This window comes from Rhamphochromis longiceps, linkage group LG13, assembly GCF_057381845.1.
Source record: "Rhamphochromis longiceps isolate RC_006_pf linkage group LG13, R_longiceps_female_GT1.1, whole genome shotgun sequence".
Taxonomy (NCBI): Eukaryota; Metazoa; Chordata; class Actinopteri; order Cichliformes; family Cichlidae; genus Rhamphochromis; species Rhamphochromis longiceps.
Window position 1 is genome coordinate 15,950,131 of NC_140569.1, and position 14,406 is coordinate 15,964,536.

General features: G+C 40.6%; 1 protein-coding gene across 1 annotated transcript; it reads right to left on the reverse strand.

Moving 5' to 3' along the window:
• Positions 1-10,971: 10,971 nt before the first annotated feature.
• On the reverse strand, positions 10,972-14,129 carry znf503 (zinc finger protein 503). Its single transcript, XM_085427967.1, has 2 exons — positions 13,588-14,129; positions 10,972-13,226 (listed from the first exon to the last, which is right to left on the reverse strand). The coding sequence occupies exons 1-2, from the start codon at positions 13,840-13,842 to the stop codon at positions 11,796-11,798; spliced, it is 1,686 nt and encodes a 561-aa protein (XP_085284093.1). The 5' UTR covers positions 13,843-14,129; the 3' UTR covers positions 10,972-11,795.
• Between the last annotated feature and the right edge of the window lie 277 nt (positions 14,130-14,406).

Here is a 14,406-nt window from a genome sequence, read left to right on the forward strand (position 1 = left end):
GTTGGGGTCCCACCCCAGCATGGCTGCTTGTAAATGGCACTCTCTTATGGAGACCAATCACCCACTGGTTAGGTTTCAATGAAAGGGGATACAGTTGGAGTACATAAATATAGCCGTAGGAAGCACCACTAACCATGTGATACTCAAACGACAGACTTTTTGTGGCCAAAAGCCAGATTTCATTCCAAAGATACTCAGCGACCAGAAAAGCTAAAAGCTCACAGTATACAGTGTGTATGGAAATGAAATCTGTGGCAGAGTCTCAGATAGTTTTCAACAAGCACATTTAGCTGAACAGATGAGATGGATGAACCATTACATGCCACACAGAAAACACAGAGGACAACTATGTGATGTGTGGAAAGGGTGCAGCACTCGTTTGGATTTTAATGTGGATTTGTGCCAAACAGAGTCAAAGATGTGTTGAGAGGAACTAGGAGTTAATCAAGAAACATACATTGCTGTCGGTTGCTTATTAAAACCCGATGGCCACAATAGCTTGTGTGTTTGTGTGTGTGAGAGAGGCAAGTGTGAGCACACATTATTGTGTGTGTATATTTCATTGTTGGGGCAATAACCAAACGTAAATGAAGATTATTGCCAAGATTTTGCTTTTCAGATGCCACGTGACGGCAGACTGTGGGATTGTGGGATTCAATACATCTTCTTAAATACTTTTTCCTTTTTAAACTTTATATACACAGTTACTGTAGGTTGACAAAAACGTTATAGATAAATTTTTTTCCATGGTGCTCAATCAGAAGAGACGCATATATGATTAAACAGATGACTGAAGGTTGCAGCGCTAATTATTATTAATTTAAAACAGCTTTCTGGTCTCTTCATAGTTGGGAGAATAACTTCAGTAAGGATACGTGCTATGCTCTGTCTCTTTACATGTAATCATTTCAAACTTTTAACCGACGCGCTGACAGACAATACAGCACTTTAGCATGAGACACTGTACCAAACAGCTCGTGGATCAAATTAGTAATTACAGCTTTGAAGTTCACGCGATTTGAGGAGGAAAAAAAGGTATTTCACATGGCTGACTTTGTCATCATCTTCATATTTGTTCACAGCTGTCACATTGATTCTCCTTATTTTTTGCCGGGAACAAGGGGATATTGTTTGTTCGTTCCAGAGTGAAAGCATGTAGGCACTCAACCTGTCGAAAGCATGCTGGGCTGTGCTGAGCTCTGAACTGGAAAATGCTGGCTGCCTCCCTGCAGTTTTGCACTGTCTAAAGCGCTAGTTCTCGAACATTTTTATGTCACAGTATTCCTGGGAGACTCACATTAGGCCACTGACTAAAATTTAACTCCTATAAAGTCTAGGGTTAGTGCTGAATTGTATTGAATTGAACTATCGTTTTTATTTTTGTCATTCTGATTAATTCTTTTTAAGTAACCTCACCAGATCCCAGCTAACTCCCACCAAAAGAAACTTAAAACTTAAACAAACCACTAGTCCAACAGTAAATTAATGCCAATGCCAACTGTGAGTTGAAACAAGTGTACACTCATCAAAAGAATGGGTGGCTCAGATCAGAAAGCATAATCAACAGGTGCTCCAAAGTAAACACCCGGATGACAAATTGCTCGCGTATCAGCTCTCTTCATGCTAAAGAACATGCTCAAATTCAATGAACAGCCAGCGAGACATTAAACATTAACAGCAAATAATATCTAAAAGAACAATAGCGTTTGATTTGCTGCATCCATGAAATGAACATAAAATGACATAGTAATGAATAATGCTCTCTGGCTTTGTTTGCAGACCAATAGGCTGGCCTTCTACCAAGAACCAACAGCACGTTTCTTTGAACTGGCATTTAGACCAGCAAACACAAATGTTTGCCAAAAAAGAAAAAAAAAACCCGACCCATTCATTTTTCATAATACACCTCCCATTGTGAACGGTGAGGCTAAAACACACATCAAAATGTAGAAGAGCTCTGGTTTTTTTTTGGTTTTTTTTTTTGTTGTTTTTTTTTTTTTACATGCAATTCGCCACATCACGCGTATTACCTGTGGAGCCCCGGACTGAGCTCTATTCACGAATGCATACAAAGCACACAGCACATTCGGCTGCGCCTCGGCTGCTTCTGGTTAAGCAGTGTTTCCTGACACCCTGTTTGGAGTGAAGTACCGAGCAGCTTATTAATCAGTGCTGAGAGGTCTCCCATCCATCCAAGCATATGGCGGATTGCCTGTGGAACATTTTAAAGGCAACCAGGTCTATACAACAACCATTAAAAGCACACGGAGCCATATCCCTGTAAATTATTTAGCTGGGAGAGTGTAGTAAATCAGTGTGAGTGTCATATACTGAACATGGCACATGCTGGAGTGAAAAATGCATACAGAGCGACTATTCACACTTGGCGCTGAGCATGGCATTTAAAACCCCATGTCGTCCACCATCTCTCCGCAGCCCTGTCAACTTCAGTCACAACTAATTCACTGAAGTTGATTATGAATGATCCATTTTGGGAATTTGTACAATTGCTCTCTGCTGAGTATTGAGTTTATGTACACTGGAAGCGCCGACTTATGCTACGTTTTAGATCAATGCTTTTCCGCACTGTTATTTGAAAGAATAAGGCAAGCAGAAAACATCTCCAGTACATCATGAATAGAAAACTATATATTTATATATATGTATAAGTGTGTGTGTGTGTGTGTGTGTGTGTGTGTGTGTGTGTGTGTGTGTGTGTGTGTGTGTGTGTGTGTGTGTGTGTGTGTGTGTGTGTGTGTGTGTGTGGGAGCATTTTGTGGCGTCAACGGTCATGTGCTGAAAGTCGTTTGTATGTTCAGAAACGCTGCTTCTCGTACAAACCATTTTGTAGTTTAGCCATAATCAGTTTTCCTTCACACAGCTGTTCAAATATTCCATTTGTAATTTTTGAGACAAGTGTTATTCCTGAACGTCAGTGCTTGAGCTCTGGCTTGTCGACAGGCTTCACTGTGACTGACACACTCATCAAAATGAGAATCCTTCTTGCCTGAGGGAACTGTGATACCTGTCAAATGGTGGGTATCTTTTAATGTTCCTGTCTCAAATGCATGTCAGAGCAAATGCCAAGTCATAACATCAGTTATTACCTGGATGTTCAACGCCTGATTCCTCTTATTTACCTAAGGTTTCAAAAGATCCCTTCACTTGTCTTTCTCACTTTCTTTGTGGTGAGACTCATCCCGGTGACAGTTTTTCTATCTACGAATTTTCAGTAGATTTCGTCTGTTTATTTTATGATTGACTCCTTGGGTGTGCGGCTTGTTTGCATGTCTAACGTATGTGTGCTTCTTCTCTCATAACTTTGAGAGCCTTAAAGGTTGATAGCTCGCATTTGGCAGGTTCTACCTTAAAGAAAATGAACTATTACAGATTTTCATGAGAGAAACACTGGCATTGCGTGACCTCGAGCTTCCTCATTCATTTGCTGTCTATAGGGGGAGCCATTAGGCATATGACTGTCATATCACCGTTATAAGAGTATAACTTCCAGTCACATAACATACTTGCGCTGAATCCAATCATCGTGCATTTAGATGCTTTATACAATATAATATGTGTTTAAGTTTGTTATTTTGAGTCCAGTCTTTGCAAGTCTTTGCGGCCAAACCAACAGAATAAGCCAATAAGCAAGTCAATAAGTTTGTCTACAAAGATACTGTTTGAAACTTTTCCAGACTTTCCTTTCACATGCTGATTAGTTTTAGCTACTTTTATGATTTTTTAAAAATGCTGTCTTATTTTAATTTTATTTCAGCCTGGGAATTTCATATAAACCCATGTATTATTGTTTTAATGCTTACCTAGCCTTTAGTAGCATTTATATGTGACAACTGTGCCGTAAAATACCTGTCATAACATCTTTTCCTGTAAATGTTTTTATTTTTAATCTGCTTCAGTTAGAGTTTTAATTAAAACATATATAAATCTGGTCTAGTTTTTATTTTCATTTCAGCCTAGGAATAAGACTGAGCTGTCACGATCAAGAACAAGAACTGATTCACCTCATCCCTGTGCTCTGGCATGGTTCTTACTAAACTCTTGCTCTTTGTTTGTTGTTGGCTCACTGTTTGTAGTGCTGGGCTTATAGCATGCAAAGGCGGGCTTATAGCCCGCCTTTGCATGCCTCATGCATGGCCATACTCAGTTAAGGAAGAAGCCATCAAGTCTGAAACAAAAAGAACAAAAATCTGTGCAGTGGAGCAGAGGGGGGGTAAACATGAGGATGGAGGCATTTTGCACGCAGTTTTATTACAGAATTGTCATCTGTCATGTTGGTGCTAATTGCCCACAGCTACATGACTAAACGTATACAGGGCATTACAAAGTTGTAGACTAACACATTTTTAAAGAGTATTGATCCTCTAAATACATGATGAAATCCCTAACATGGAATTCACAAATGATTTAGAGCTATTTTGTATTTCTATTTTCTTTCTCTTGTTTATTTTTTCTAAATGTAATCACCTAAAAATTTGCATGAGTTATATTGTTTACACTACCATTTCCTTTGTTGCCCTCTTTTCCCCTAATGCTATTATCTGGAAGGAAATACAAAAGATTTTTGTCTTGATTGCATTACACGCTAACTTTTTACCCACTAATAAAGCCAACTATTTTAAATAAGCAACCTGTTTCGAAAGCAAAACTGAGAAACTTGCCAGTTCAGCGTTTGCAATATTTTTGCTACACCTTCTGCAGAGAAGAAGACAACAAGAACAAAACACACAGAGAAAACAAATGGATGGTAGGTAATTTGAAGTTCAATTTCACAGTTAACACTAAAATGCATTAAAGCAATAAAAGTGATGCAAGCCCCCATATTTCCTGGGGCTGTGTTGCTGTATGTCTGGCCCAATTTGTCTCCCAGTCAGGCCCATTAGTCTACTGCGCTCCCTTCTTAATACCCTCCGCTCTCCCAAATGCCTCAGATCAATGTGTGATACATCGCAGCATCATCACTTACTGCATGTGGATGAGTTGAGAAATGTCCCCCTTTCCTCTTATTTCCTTGGAGAAGTCTCAATTGAAAGTCATATGAGCAGAAGCACGGGGAGAAGCAGTCTGGTTTGGGCTTGGTGGTGTAGAGCGATGCAGGGGATTGTCGGGTCTGCTGACATGAATGAATTGCTGGAGTAATGTGGAAGCTGGTAATAGTTGAATTGTTTATATCAACATGATAAATTTAGCTCTCATAAATCACAGAAGTGTTATATATTACTGTTTTTTTACACTTGGCTCCAACCATGAAACTCTGGAGGATATCTTAGTGGAGTGTACACTTCCTTGTTTTGTACACAGTAAGTCCTGGGTCCTCTGTGTTCTTTAAATTGGATAATGGTCCAATGGAGTCTCACCAAAAAACTATTAATGACACCATATGGTTCTCTGTGACTGTTTCTGTTTGGAAAAAGTCTGCTGAGGCAGGAAATTCAGCTTCACGCTGCAATGGAAGCAAAACCTAACCGTATCTCTGTGGGCTCCTCATTTAAGTAAGCTAGTCGTCCAATAGCACTGAGCTCTATAATTAATAAGCAATTTACCTCAATGTGTCTGGAAGAGTAATTTAAGGAAACTGTGACTATAACTTAAGCTGACTTTGTTTGTCATCAAATACTGTTAATAGATCAAGGATAATGTTTAAATAACTGCATTCCATTTACATGAAGTACTTCAAGACTCCTGACTATGTGTATGCTACCTCATTGTCAGGGTCTACTGGGGACTGAAGCATTGTTGAGCAGATTTAGTTTCCTTTGTTTTGGGTTTTTTTTCTGGTATTTCAAGTCAAAATGTCTACAAAAACAAAGGTAAGTTTTGTCCTGCAGTCACTGAAGATATCACTTTCAGTTCAGTTTCTTTATATTTCTTTTAATGCCTGAACAAAAGTCAGTGCTTTGTTGGAACTTAACAGACTCATGTACCGTTGAAAACATAAAGGGGAGGGAAAGTCAGCCACTCCACACCACTGACAGCCAATCCCCACCATCTGCCAAACCCCGTGGAGACCACTGCCAGCAATGTGATGAAGTTTTCTAATGTAACATTTGGTTGAGTACACTTTCTTTTAACTGACTCAATCTACGCCCACTTCACTTTGTTAGTTTCTTTGATAATCCCTCTGAGAATGTGCTTGAGCTTGTTTCACCCAGCCCGTAGCTTTTATGTGTAGGTGGATCAAGCAATAGCGACACCTATGGAGTAAGATTTTCCACTAAAGAACAAGTCATAAAGCCAAATAAGTCACACTCTTTCTCGAAGCCAGCAGTGTGAAAAGGTTATCTAGCCATGTGCTGTGTTGGTGGGTTGTTGTTTTTTTTATTTTTAATTGTGCTGTCGATTTTACAAAAAACTATTTTCAGGTTGGTTTCTTTAACTTGCATCATCACATATATCAGCAAACAGAACTTCATTTTCTCTGAAACTAGCTTGTATTTTAGTCGTATTTATTTAAGGGAGGGCTGCTAAAAAAAATTATTCATGCAAAATTAGCAAATGTAGTAAAGCAAAGTCACTTCTCAGTTTTATTCATATTTATAAATGTTTTTGTCACAATGGCAGCTTTTAGAGTAACTCTAAAAGTCAGTGTTTGTTTATTGTAATTTGTGATAAGAATATATGTTTAATGCAATTATATAAATTTAGTTTGATGTTAATTGTTTGTACTTATATTTTCATACAATTTCTCTCAGTTAAAAAAAACTAAGATAATATTTGTAAAGGGCGTTGCTATTCATTTATTTAAGGTTGTCATTATTTTAAAATATATTCAAACTGAGATGACAGTGAAAGTATTTGCAGCCCACGTCTACTGGAATTATTTGGGATTATTTGTATCAGTGATGGATGTGTGTATAACCACTTTGTTACACTGCTAAGTCAGCAGATCTGTGGATTACACTTAAAGCATTTACAGGATGGGTGGCACCCAGTTTTACGGGTTTGTGCTGCGAGCCTTTTTATGTTGCTTTTGATGATACAGCAGAAGTATCCGTGTAGGCCTAACTTAAACAGCATGACTTTTTATGGAAACAGATTTCCATAAAAACATCAACCCCTACATTGTATCTGCTGCTTATTATGAGTTATGTACACTCCTTATCAGGAGGCATCAAACAGGAGTGGATTGATTAATAACTATATCTTTATCCCATAATAACCCAGACCTAGATTTATACCGTTAGTAAGCATGTGACTCATGGTCATTGGCAGGCCACACCCATGGAAGCGAAATTTAACATTTAAAATAATCAGGGTTTACTCATAGAAAAAGGGAGAAAAGAAGAAGGCAACAATTATGTGGTAGACTGAAACCTCAAAGCATTAAAGTAAATAAAAAATACTAAAAAATTAAAACTTTGAAAGAAAATGTCTTAAAGTCCAGCTAAGAAACATAGCGCTTATAATTGACTGGGTTCCTCCAAAAAAAAATATGAAGGCTTTACTGTGCAGTTTCAAACTATGCGAACAACCTTGTGGTTGTGCATTGTGACTCCCTAAAGACATAGTACTTAGGCACTGCTAATTTCAAATGAAGGCAAAGAGTCCTTTGGAGCTGAGCCCATCCCTGACATTTTCTCTGTTTTTCACATTTATCAGTGGCACACAACAGCCTCATCAGCCCACATACTACTCCAACATATTCCATTAAGGTGCCTGGAATAAGGGTGCATTTCCATAAAATATTCTTTGTCAGAATCAGAAAATGGGCAAATTATCTGAACACTAAAACACCCCGGTGCACTGTAGATCCCAGAGCGGACAGAAATGACCTCAATTAGGCTGTCTAAGCACAAGAAAGTGTCTCACTGGTTAGAGATCTGAGTGGCACAGATAGATCAACACTGCCACTTCTCTCACATCACCTGGATGAGCACTTTACATTTGTAAATCAATGAGGAGGGTAACCACATCTAGAAGTGCTGGGAGGGATTCCTGTCTGCCTTGGCACAGATTTTTGAGAACCAAATTACCTCTATTATAGCTCTCAGTTGGGGACTGCATTCTAGGATCAATCTGTCAGAAAAGGGTGCTTTAGCTTTGATGGATATGACACGTGACCAACGACGATGCTGATTTTTCTTTTCCTTTTTTTAATCTTCTGGATAATAGGCAGATTTAGTATAGATTTACCTAAAACAGTAGATCTGTTTATAACCACTGTCTCTGCTTTGTGTCATGCTGCTTAGTTTATGGCTTCATTACAACAATCGCAAAGCCGTGGACACCTGAACAGCCCATATATCCATAAATCACACCCCGAGATAACCACAGTCAACTGTTCCAGCTTATGACACCTTTAGCTACAATTAGAGTGCTAAGGTGTAGATGAGCTGTATAGGTATGTGTAATGTCAAGTACTATATTCACATGAAAGCTGGTAACAAATACCAGGCCTTTGCTGTACCTGAGAAGCAGGTGTATAATCAAAATGTATTTGAAAAGTAGCAATCTATACTTGCAAAGCATAACTGCAAGGTATCTGCAATGGCTGCTTAACCATTATTGATAGGCCCCTTTTCTTCCTATCACAGAGAGCTTTTACATTATAATCACAGCTTGATGAAATGACCACACATACATAAAAGATAATAATTGCTTTTTGACTTATGTCTGGCATGGGGTTGAACATTATAGCAGCTTCTCCTTATTGACACAGCTGTTACCCAAACTATAGACTTGCCACTGCAGACTACGGCATGTCTTTATATTGTTCCACACACCCACTAATGACAGCTTTAGTGGTGGTAATTCAGTGGGGTTGAATATGGGGTTAGGTGTGTGAGTCACGTCCTGGGCTCCCCCTGTTGCCAGATGTCCTGCCAGGTTTTCCTGCAGTGTTGCTCCCTCTCTCTCTGAGGATGCAAAGTCCCAACAATCTAAAATGGTTGCTTTAGGTCTAAAACTAGAAAATAGCATGTTATATGTTTTTCATGCTGTTTACATGTTGGAAATATTTTGAGTGGGTGTTTTCCTGTTAGATTGCAGTTTGGACAGCGAACATCGATATAGTTGACCTGACCCCACAGAAGCAGAGCTCTAAGGTCGACTTCAGCAAGGTTGCATGTCTTTTAGTTGAGGAAAAGATGCAACCCGGTGTCTTCCTCAGTAAGGAATCACTTACTAGTTATTTTAAATGTCCACAATAGGATAACCCAAACGTTTTTATTCCAGCTGCCTTACTGTGCATTAGTTTAGAGCCACTCTTGACCAACCTAATGTATAAGAGGCTAAATTAAGAGTTTAATCTGACCCTTGTTTTGAATCAAGGCCCACACGGGACTATTAACGTGCTTAATTGGATCACTGTCAAATAAGTATAATATTAGTGAAATGTTTTATTTAAGTATTTCTGATGTAAAGTGCATATCTGAATTTACTATTGTACTGTAATTTCATGGATTCCTTTTGTTCTGCAGAGCTCAGCGCACACCTAAGCACTTTTAGGCCTTGATGGACAAAGTGAATATGTACTTTAATACTCTGCATGCTCTAATCCCCCATGTTCTCTTTCCTCTGTGTCAAATCTCCACAGTGAGAGCTAGAGAGAGAAGGGGGGGGGGGGGGGGGTCCTGGGGAGGTGGGAGGGTTGGTAATTCATGCACACATGTGCCTGCCTGTTCCTCTAGTGACAGGGCCAGGGGGAGGGGCACATGATAAATTGCCTTCCACCGGGGACCTCCGAGCACAGCCACCATGATGTGGGTAAAAATGGAAATTGCTCCCTTTCACCGTCATTACATCAGTTTAGGACGCGTGTGGGCCTTATATACACCAAGAGATTTTTTTTTTTTGAAGTCTGACAAACCGCTGCGCGATAGGCAAGGGACAGCATAGCTGAGGAGGCATTCTTGATAATAACAGTGGTAATTGTAACAGAGCTGGGTCAACGGAATGTCCAAGGGAGCTGAAAGATAACGCTCATGCTTGGGAGTAAACGGTAGCAAGCACACAGCACGTAAAGGCCATTCTTTGTAATTTGGGCTAAAAACCATTTTACTATAACTAATCAGTCGTGTCTGTGTGAAATCAGTTATAGCCCCGGCACACCGACTTTGATTCGTAAAGTTTTTATCCAAAAATAGGAATTATAGCACATGAAAGTTCAAATGCAAGTGAATCATATATAGATTTATGCAAGTAAATCTATATATGAGCGTCATAAACCGAATAAGCTCTAATGCCCAAAAAGAAAAAAAACCCTGAACTATATATATATATATATATATATATATATATATATATATATATATATATATATATATATATGAAATGTTACATTTTTAAATATTCCGTTTATGCGCCTGGCCTTCTCAGATCCAAGACACGCGTTGTGAGTGTTTGCATCTGTATGAAGACCCCACAACTTTGCACAAGTCAGAGTATTTTTAATTACAAATATAGTGGCGTATACAATAGATGCACAAGGTGGGTCAGATTATCAAACGCAAAATAAATGATATCCTCCTAATGGTCATCCAGTCAAAAATACACCAGTTAATAGGCTCCACGTTTAAATGTCACCTTCTTAGAGTCTCCCTCTGTGCTTAGAACTTCATTTCTTTTTATTGTTTTTTTTTAAAGAGGCAACGATTGCAAAAATTTATAGTGCATTAAATTTGAAACCCAGCGATCGATTCACTTCAATTGCCGTCTTTCTTTTTAAGGTTGTAAAACTGATTTTTGTTTTAATATAGATTTATTTTAATTTAGCATTTCAAAACACACATGCTCTTGATTTTTATAAACCGTAGAAAAATCAGCTGTCCTTATCGAGCATTTTGGGCGTATTTCACACACATTACGCAAGCGAACTCCACAAAACATGTCACACCCCGTCAAACAACGTATTGACAAAATTCACTCACAAGCAACCCAACTTATCTCGAATGATTTCCTGTATAAAGCCGGTTCTACCCTCCCTCATACACACACACACACACACACACACACTCTCTCACACACACTCCCACTTTAATTTAAGTTTCAAGTCATCTAAAATTTGATGTTCAAAGCTCCCAAGTTTCGTTTATAATGAAGAAAGAAAAAAAGAAAGATTATATGAGTCATGTGAAAAAACTGAAAACATTTGTTGTTTTGCACGATTTAAATTGTTTCGATGACAGCCGGAAAATATAGGCCAGTGTCGGCTTAAATGACCCAATCAGGCTTTCTTAACCCCAATTTTAAAAAATTTAAGAGCCCAATGTTTTGTTTTGTTTTTTTAAATGTCAGTGTAAAATAAATTTGACTCTCGTCAGAAAATGAGGCACACGGAGATATGGAACAGAATTGTTTCTTATTTTTTTTCCAGAATACATACAAAAAAATACCAATTCTCTGTCCATGGTGAACACCTGAAAAATAACGGCAATTTAAAATGTGGACAATTTCTGAAATTTAAGAAACAAACATGCATGTAAATTTTTTTTTCTGCTTCTCAATGAGACATTAAATAAGAACAAATACAATCATAGCAATTCCAAATTAACATCGAAATGAAGACCCCTACTTTAATTAGTATTCTAACATATGTGTGTATGTGTGTGTTTCACTTTAACTAGTTCAGCTTCAACATAATGCACTTTTTGAGTTGCTCAAATATTTTTTTTTTCCATTTGCAGATATTACCGCCTGCTTTTAAGCCGACATATAAATAAATACAGTTGAAGTCCACGGATCCCGCCCTTAAGTTTAGCGCACTTAATATAAAAGTCTTTATATTTGCATTCTTAGTACTATAAACTTTTCAGTCTTTTATTTTCTCCTTCTTCTTCTCACTGATATCCAAGCGCTGATGCTGTGGTGAGTCTCTGGCCGTACAGTGCATAGGGGGAGTAGTAAGGGCCGGTGGCTGCGGGGACAGGAACAGGGGCACCGGGGGTTGGCAGGGGGCTTTTGGAGTACGGATGATAGCGGCTGCTGAGTCCTAACGCATGATGCGGGCTCCTTAAAGCCAAAGTCCCGGGACTCCCGGGGGGTCCTGACGGTGGCATGTGCATATGGCAGGCCATGGCTGCTGCTGCAGCACTGGCCAGCGAAGACGACCCGGGATAACCGGATATCAACTTTTCAGCCCCAGTAAAAGCAGTGTGTGTCCTCAGGTGATTCAGGAGCTCTTCCGAGGTGGAGAAACGCTTGTCGCACGGTCCATTTGCCGACACCCAATTACAAACGTGGGGGAGAGGGTCGTTGGGAAGCATGAAACCGTATGGGTACAGGGGGTGTCCGCTAAATGATGGCGCTGAGGAATGAACGCCGTGTATGGGGTGTGACGGGTACATTAGTGGGTAGCTGGACTTGAGGGCGTTCGCGGCAGCTGCAGCTGCAGAGTCGTGCGTGCAGGAAGCGGTGGCCGCGCCTGCTAAATGACTGGCACAGTGGTAACTGAGGCAGTAAGGGTCTCTGCACAGGCTGGCTGACATGATGGACGGTGGAGAAGCCCCAGCCAAGGGGCTGGATCCAGCCTTACTGCAGCCCAGTGAACTGGCCAGCTGTGCGTTTACCAAGCTCCCTCCGTGGGGCAGGAAGTGCTGAGGATAGCCAGCATAGGCCCCAGCCAAGCTACCTGGGTATGTCATACCAGCAGGAGGCAAAGGAAAAACTGTCTGTCCCGGTTTGTAAGGAGAAACCGGCGCCACAAGTCCTGACCCGAGAACGGATGCGGAGGATACAGAAGTAACAGATGAGGACTCCGAAGAGGAGGTGGTTTTACTGCCAGGCGTCGTCTCCTGGTGTTGGTTCACCTCCACGTTAATTCCACCACAACTCACGCTTATCCTGCTGTGGCTAGTGGTGCCAGAGCCGTCCGTAGAGCCATTTTTATTACAATCAGACTCTTTCTTTTCATCCCTTTCCCCACATTTCCCGTCCGATGGCATAGGGGAGGCTGAAGTGCTGGAGCTGGGGCTGCCTGTCCGCGGTGTAAACGGCTGGCAGGTGGCGCTCGGCACTCGGAAACCAGACTTCTCTCCGCCTGAAACGCCCGAAGACGAGTCCTTCTTATCTGAAGGTTTAGAATAAGGTTTGAAGCTAGATTTGTCATCCACACCAATGTCACTCAGTTTCAAAGGGCCCGATTTAGATTCCTTCTCACTAGATCCATTTGAGGTTACGGAGGATAATTTGGAGGAGGGTGGCGGGTCCGGTTTGCCGATCTGAGAGCAGGTCTGCGCCAGCAGAGCCAGCGGACTTTTCTTGGCATCTAGCTGCAAAGAAGAAAATAAAAAGATTGATAAATACTATTAATACGCATATCTGCAGCTTTGTTTTGAGTACAGTCCCGGGGGCGAACGTTTAATCGGGATATTCCTTGGTGTTTTAAAGCGAATATATAGGTGTAATTATTTATTTAGAGGTCTTTCTTGAACAAAACTACACAAAAAAATAATCCAAAAAATAAACCAAACACATATGTGTTACATACATATCTATATATAAATAACCGCTTTAAACGCTGGAGCCACACTTGGAACAGGACAGGCGATTTCAGAGAATAAGAGGAACAGACTCCCAGGACGTTTTCACACGAAACAGCATTCCCTAAAAACAAATTCAATCCACGCTTACCTCTATAGGACTGACAGGGGTCGAAGGCAAAGGCTGCAGATACTCCGGGTGCAAAATGTGTCCCGACCGTGCGGTAAGCATTTTCAAGACCTTGATGGGAAGACGGTTCGCTTGCCGTAGTGGATCAGACGGAGGTGCGGAGTGGAGAAAAGGCTTGTTGACGTTCGCTGAGCCTCTATTCCGAGAACTGCTGCTTTCCCACGCTACACAAATATCACTATTTTTTAAGGCAGACGCCGAGGGCGATGTGATCATGTCCCAATTGTCAAGAAATGTAGTGACGCTGCTTTCCACAGATTCATTAAGAAAGATTTGGGTGGAGAGGAAAAAAAAGCACCGAGCCTCTCTGCCGTGGGGTGAGAAAAAGAATCGGAAAACGCTTCAATAATCGGTAATCCTGGTAGTAACGGAGCAAAAGGCGCGGCAGCTGGAAGGAGACGGTGCGAGGTTATCGCAGATCCGTGTCTGCGTCTTGCACCATGAGCGCTGCGCCTGTGTGTGCGTCTGTGTGCAGGTCCTCGCTCTGTACTCCCGAAGTACGAACTGGTAGAAATTTTCACTTCAAAAGCAGCTGAATTAGTCCGAGATTAAAGCCTTTGCCGCCTTCCAATCAAATGGGACCCTGAGGTGATTGGAGGGTCAAGGGGATGTGACGTTCTCCTCTTTGTAAGCGCCTCTATTTTGACAGCTCGGGGGAGGAGATAGCGTTAAATATATTGGTTAATGTGAACGCTTACAAGTTAGAGAAACAAATAGTGGCGATAAGGACACAACAGCGTGCAGAAGAGTAAATAACACCATAAAAGAACGATCCATACA

What these genes read in the sequence shown, in the direction of transcription:
- znf503 (XM_085427967.1), bottom strand. Translation starts at nt 13,842, where the DNA reads ATGATCACATCGCCCTCGGCGTCTGCCTTAAAAAATAGTGATATTTGT. An exon ending in CCCCTGTCAGTCCTATAGAG is followed by an intron (nt 13,227 to 13,587) that starts GTAAGCGTGGAT and finishes TCTTCTTTGCAG; the next exon opens with CTAGATGCCAAGAAAAGTCC.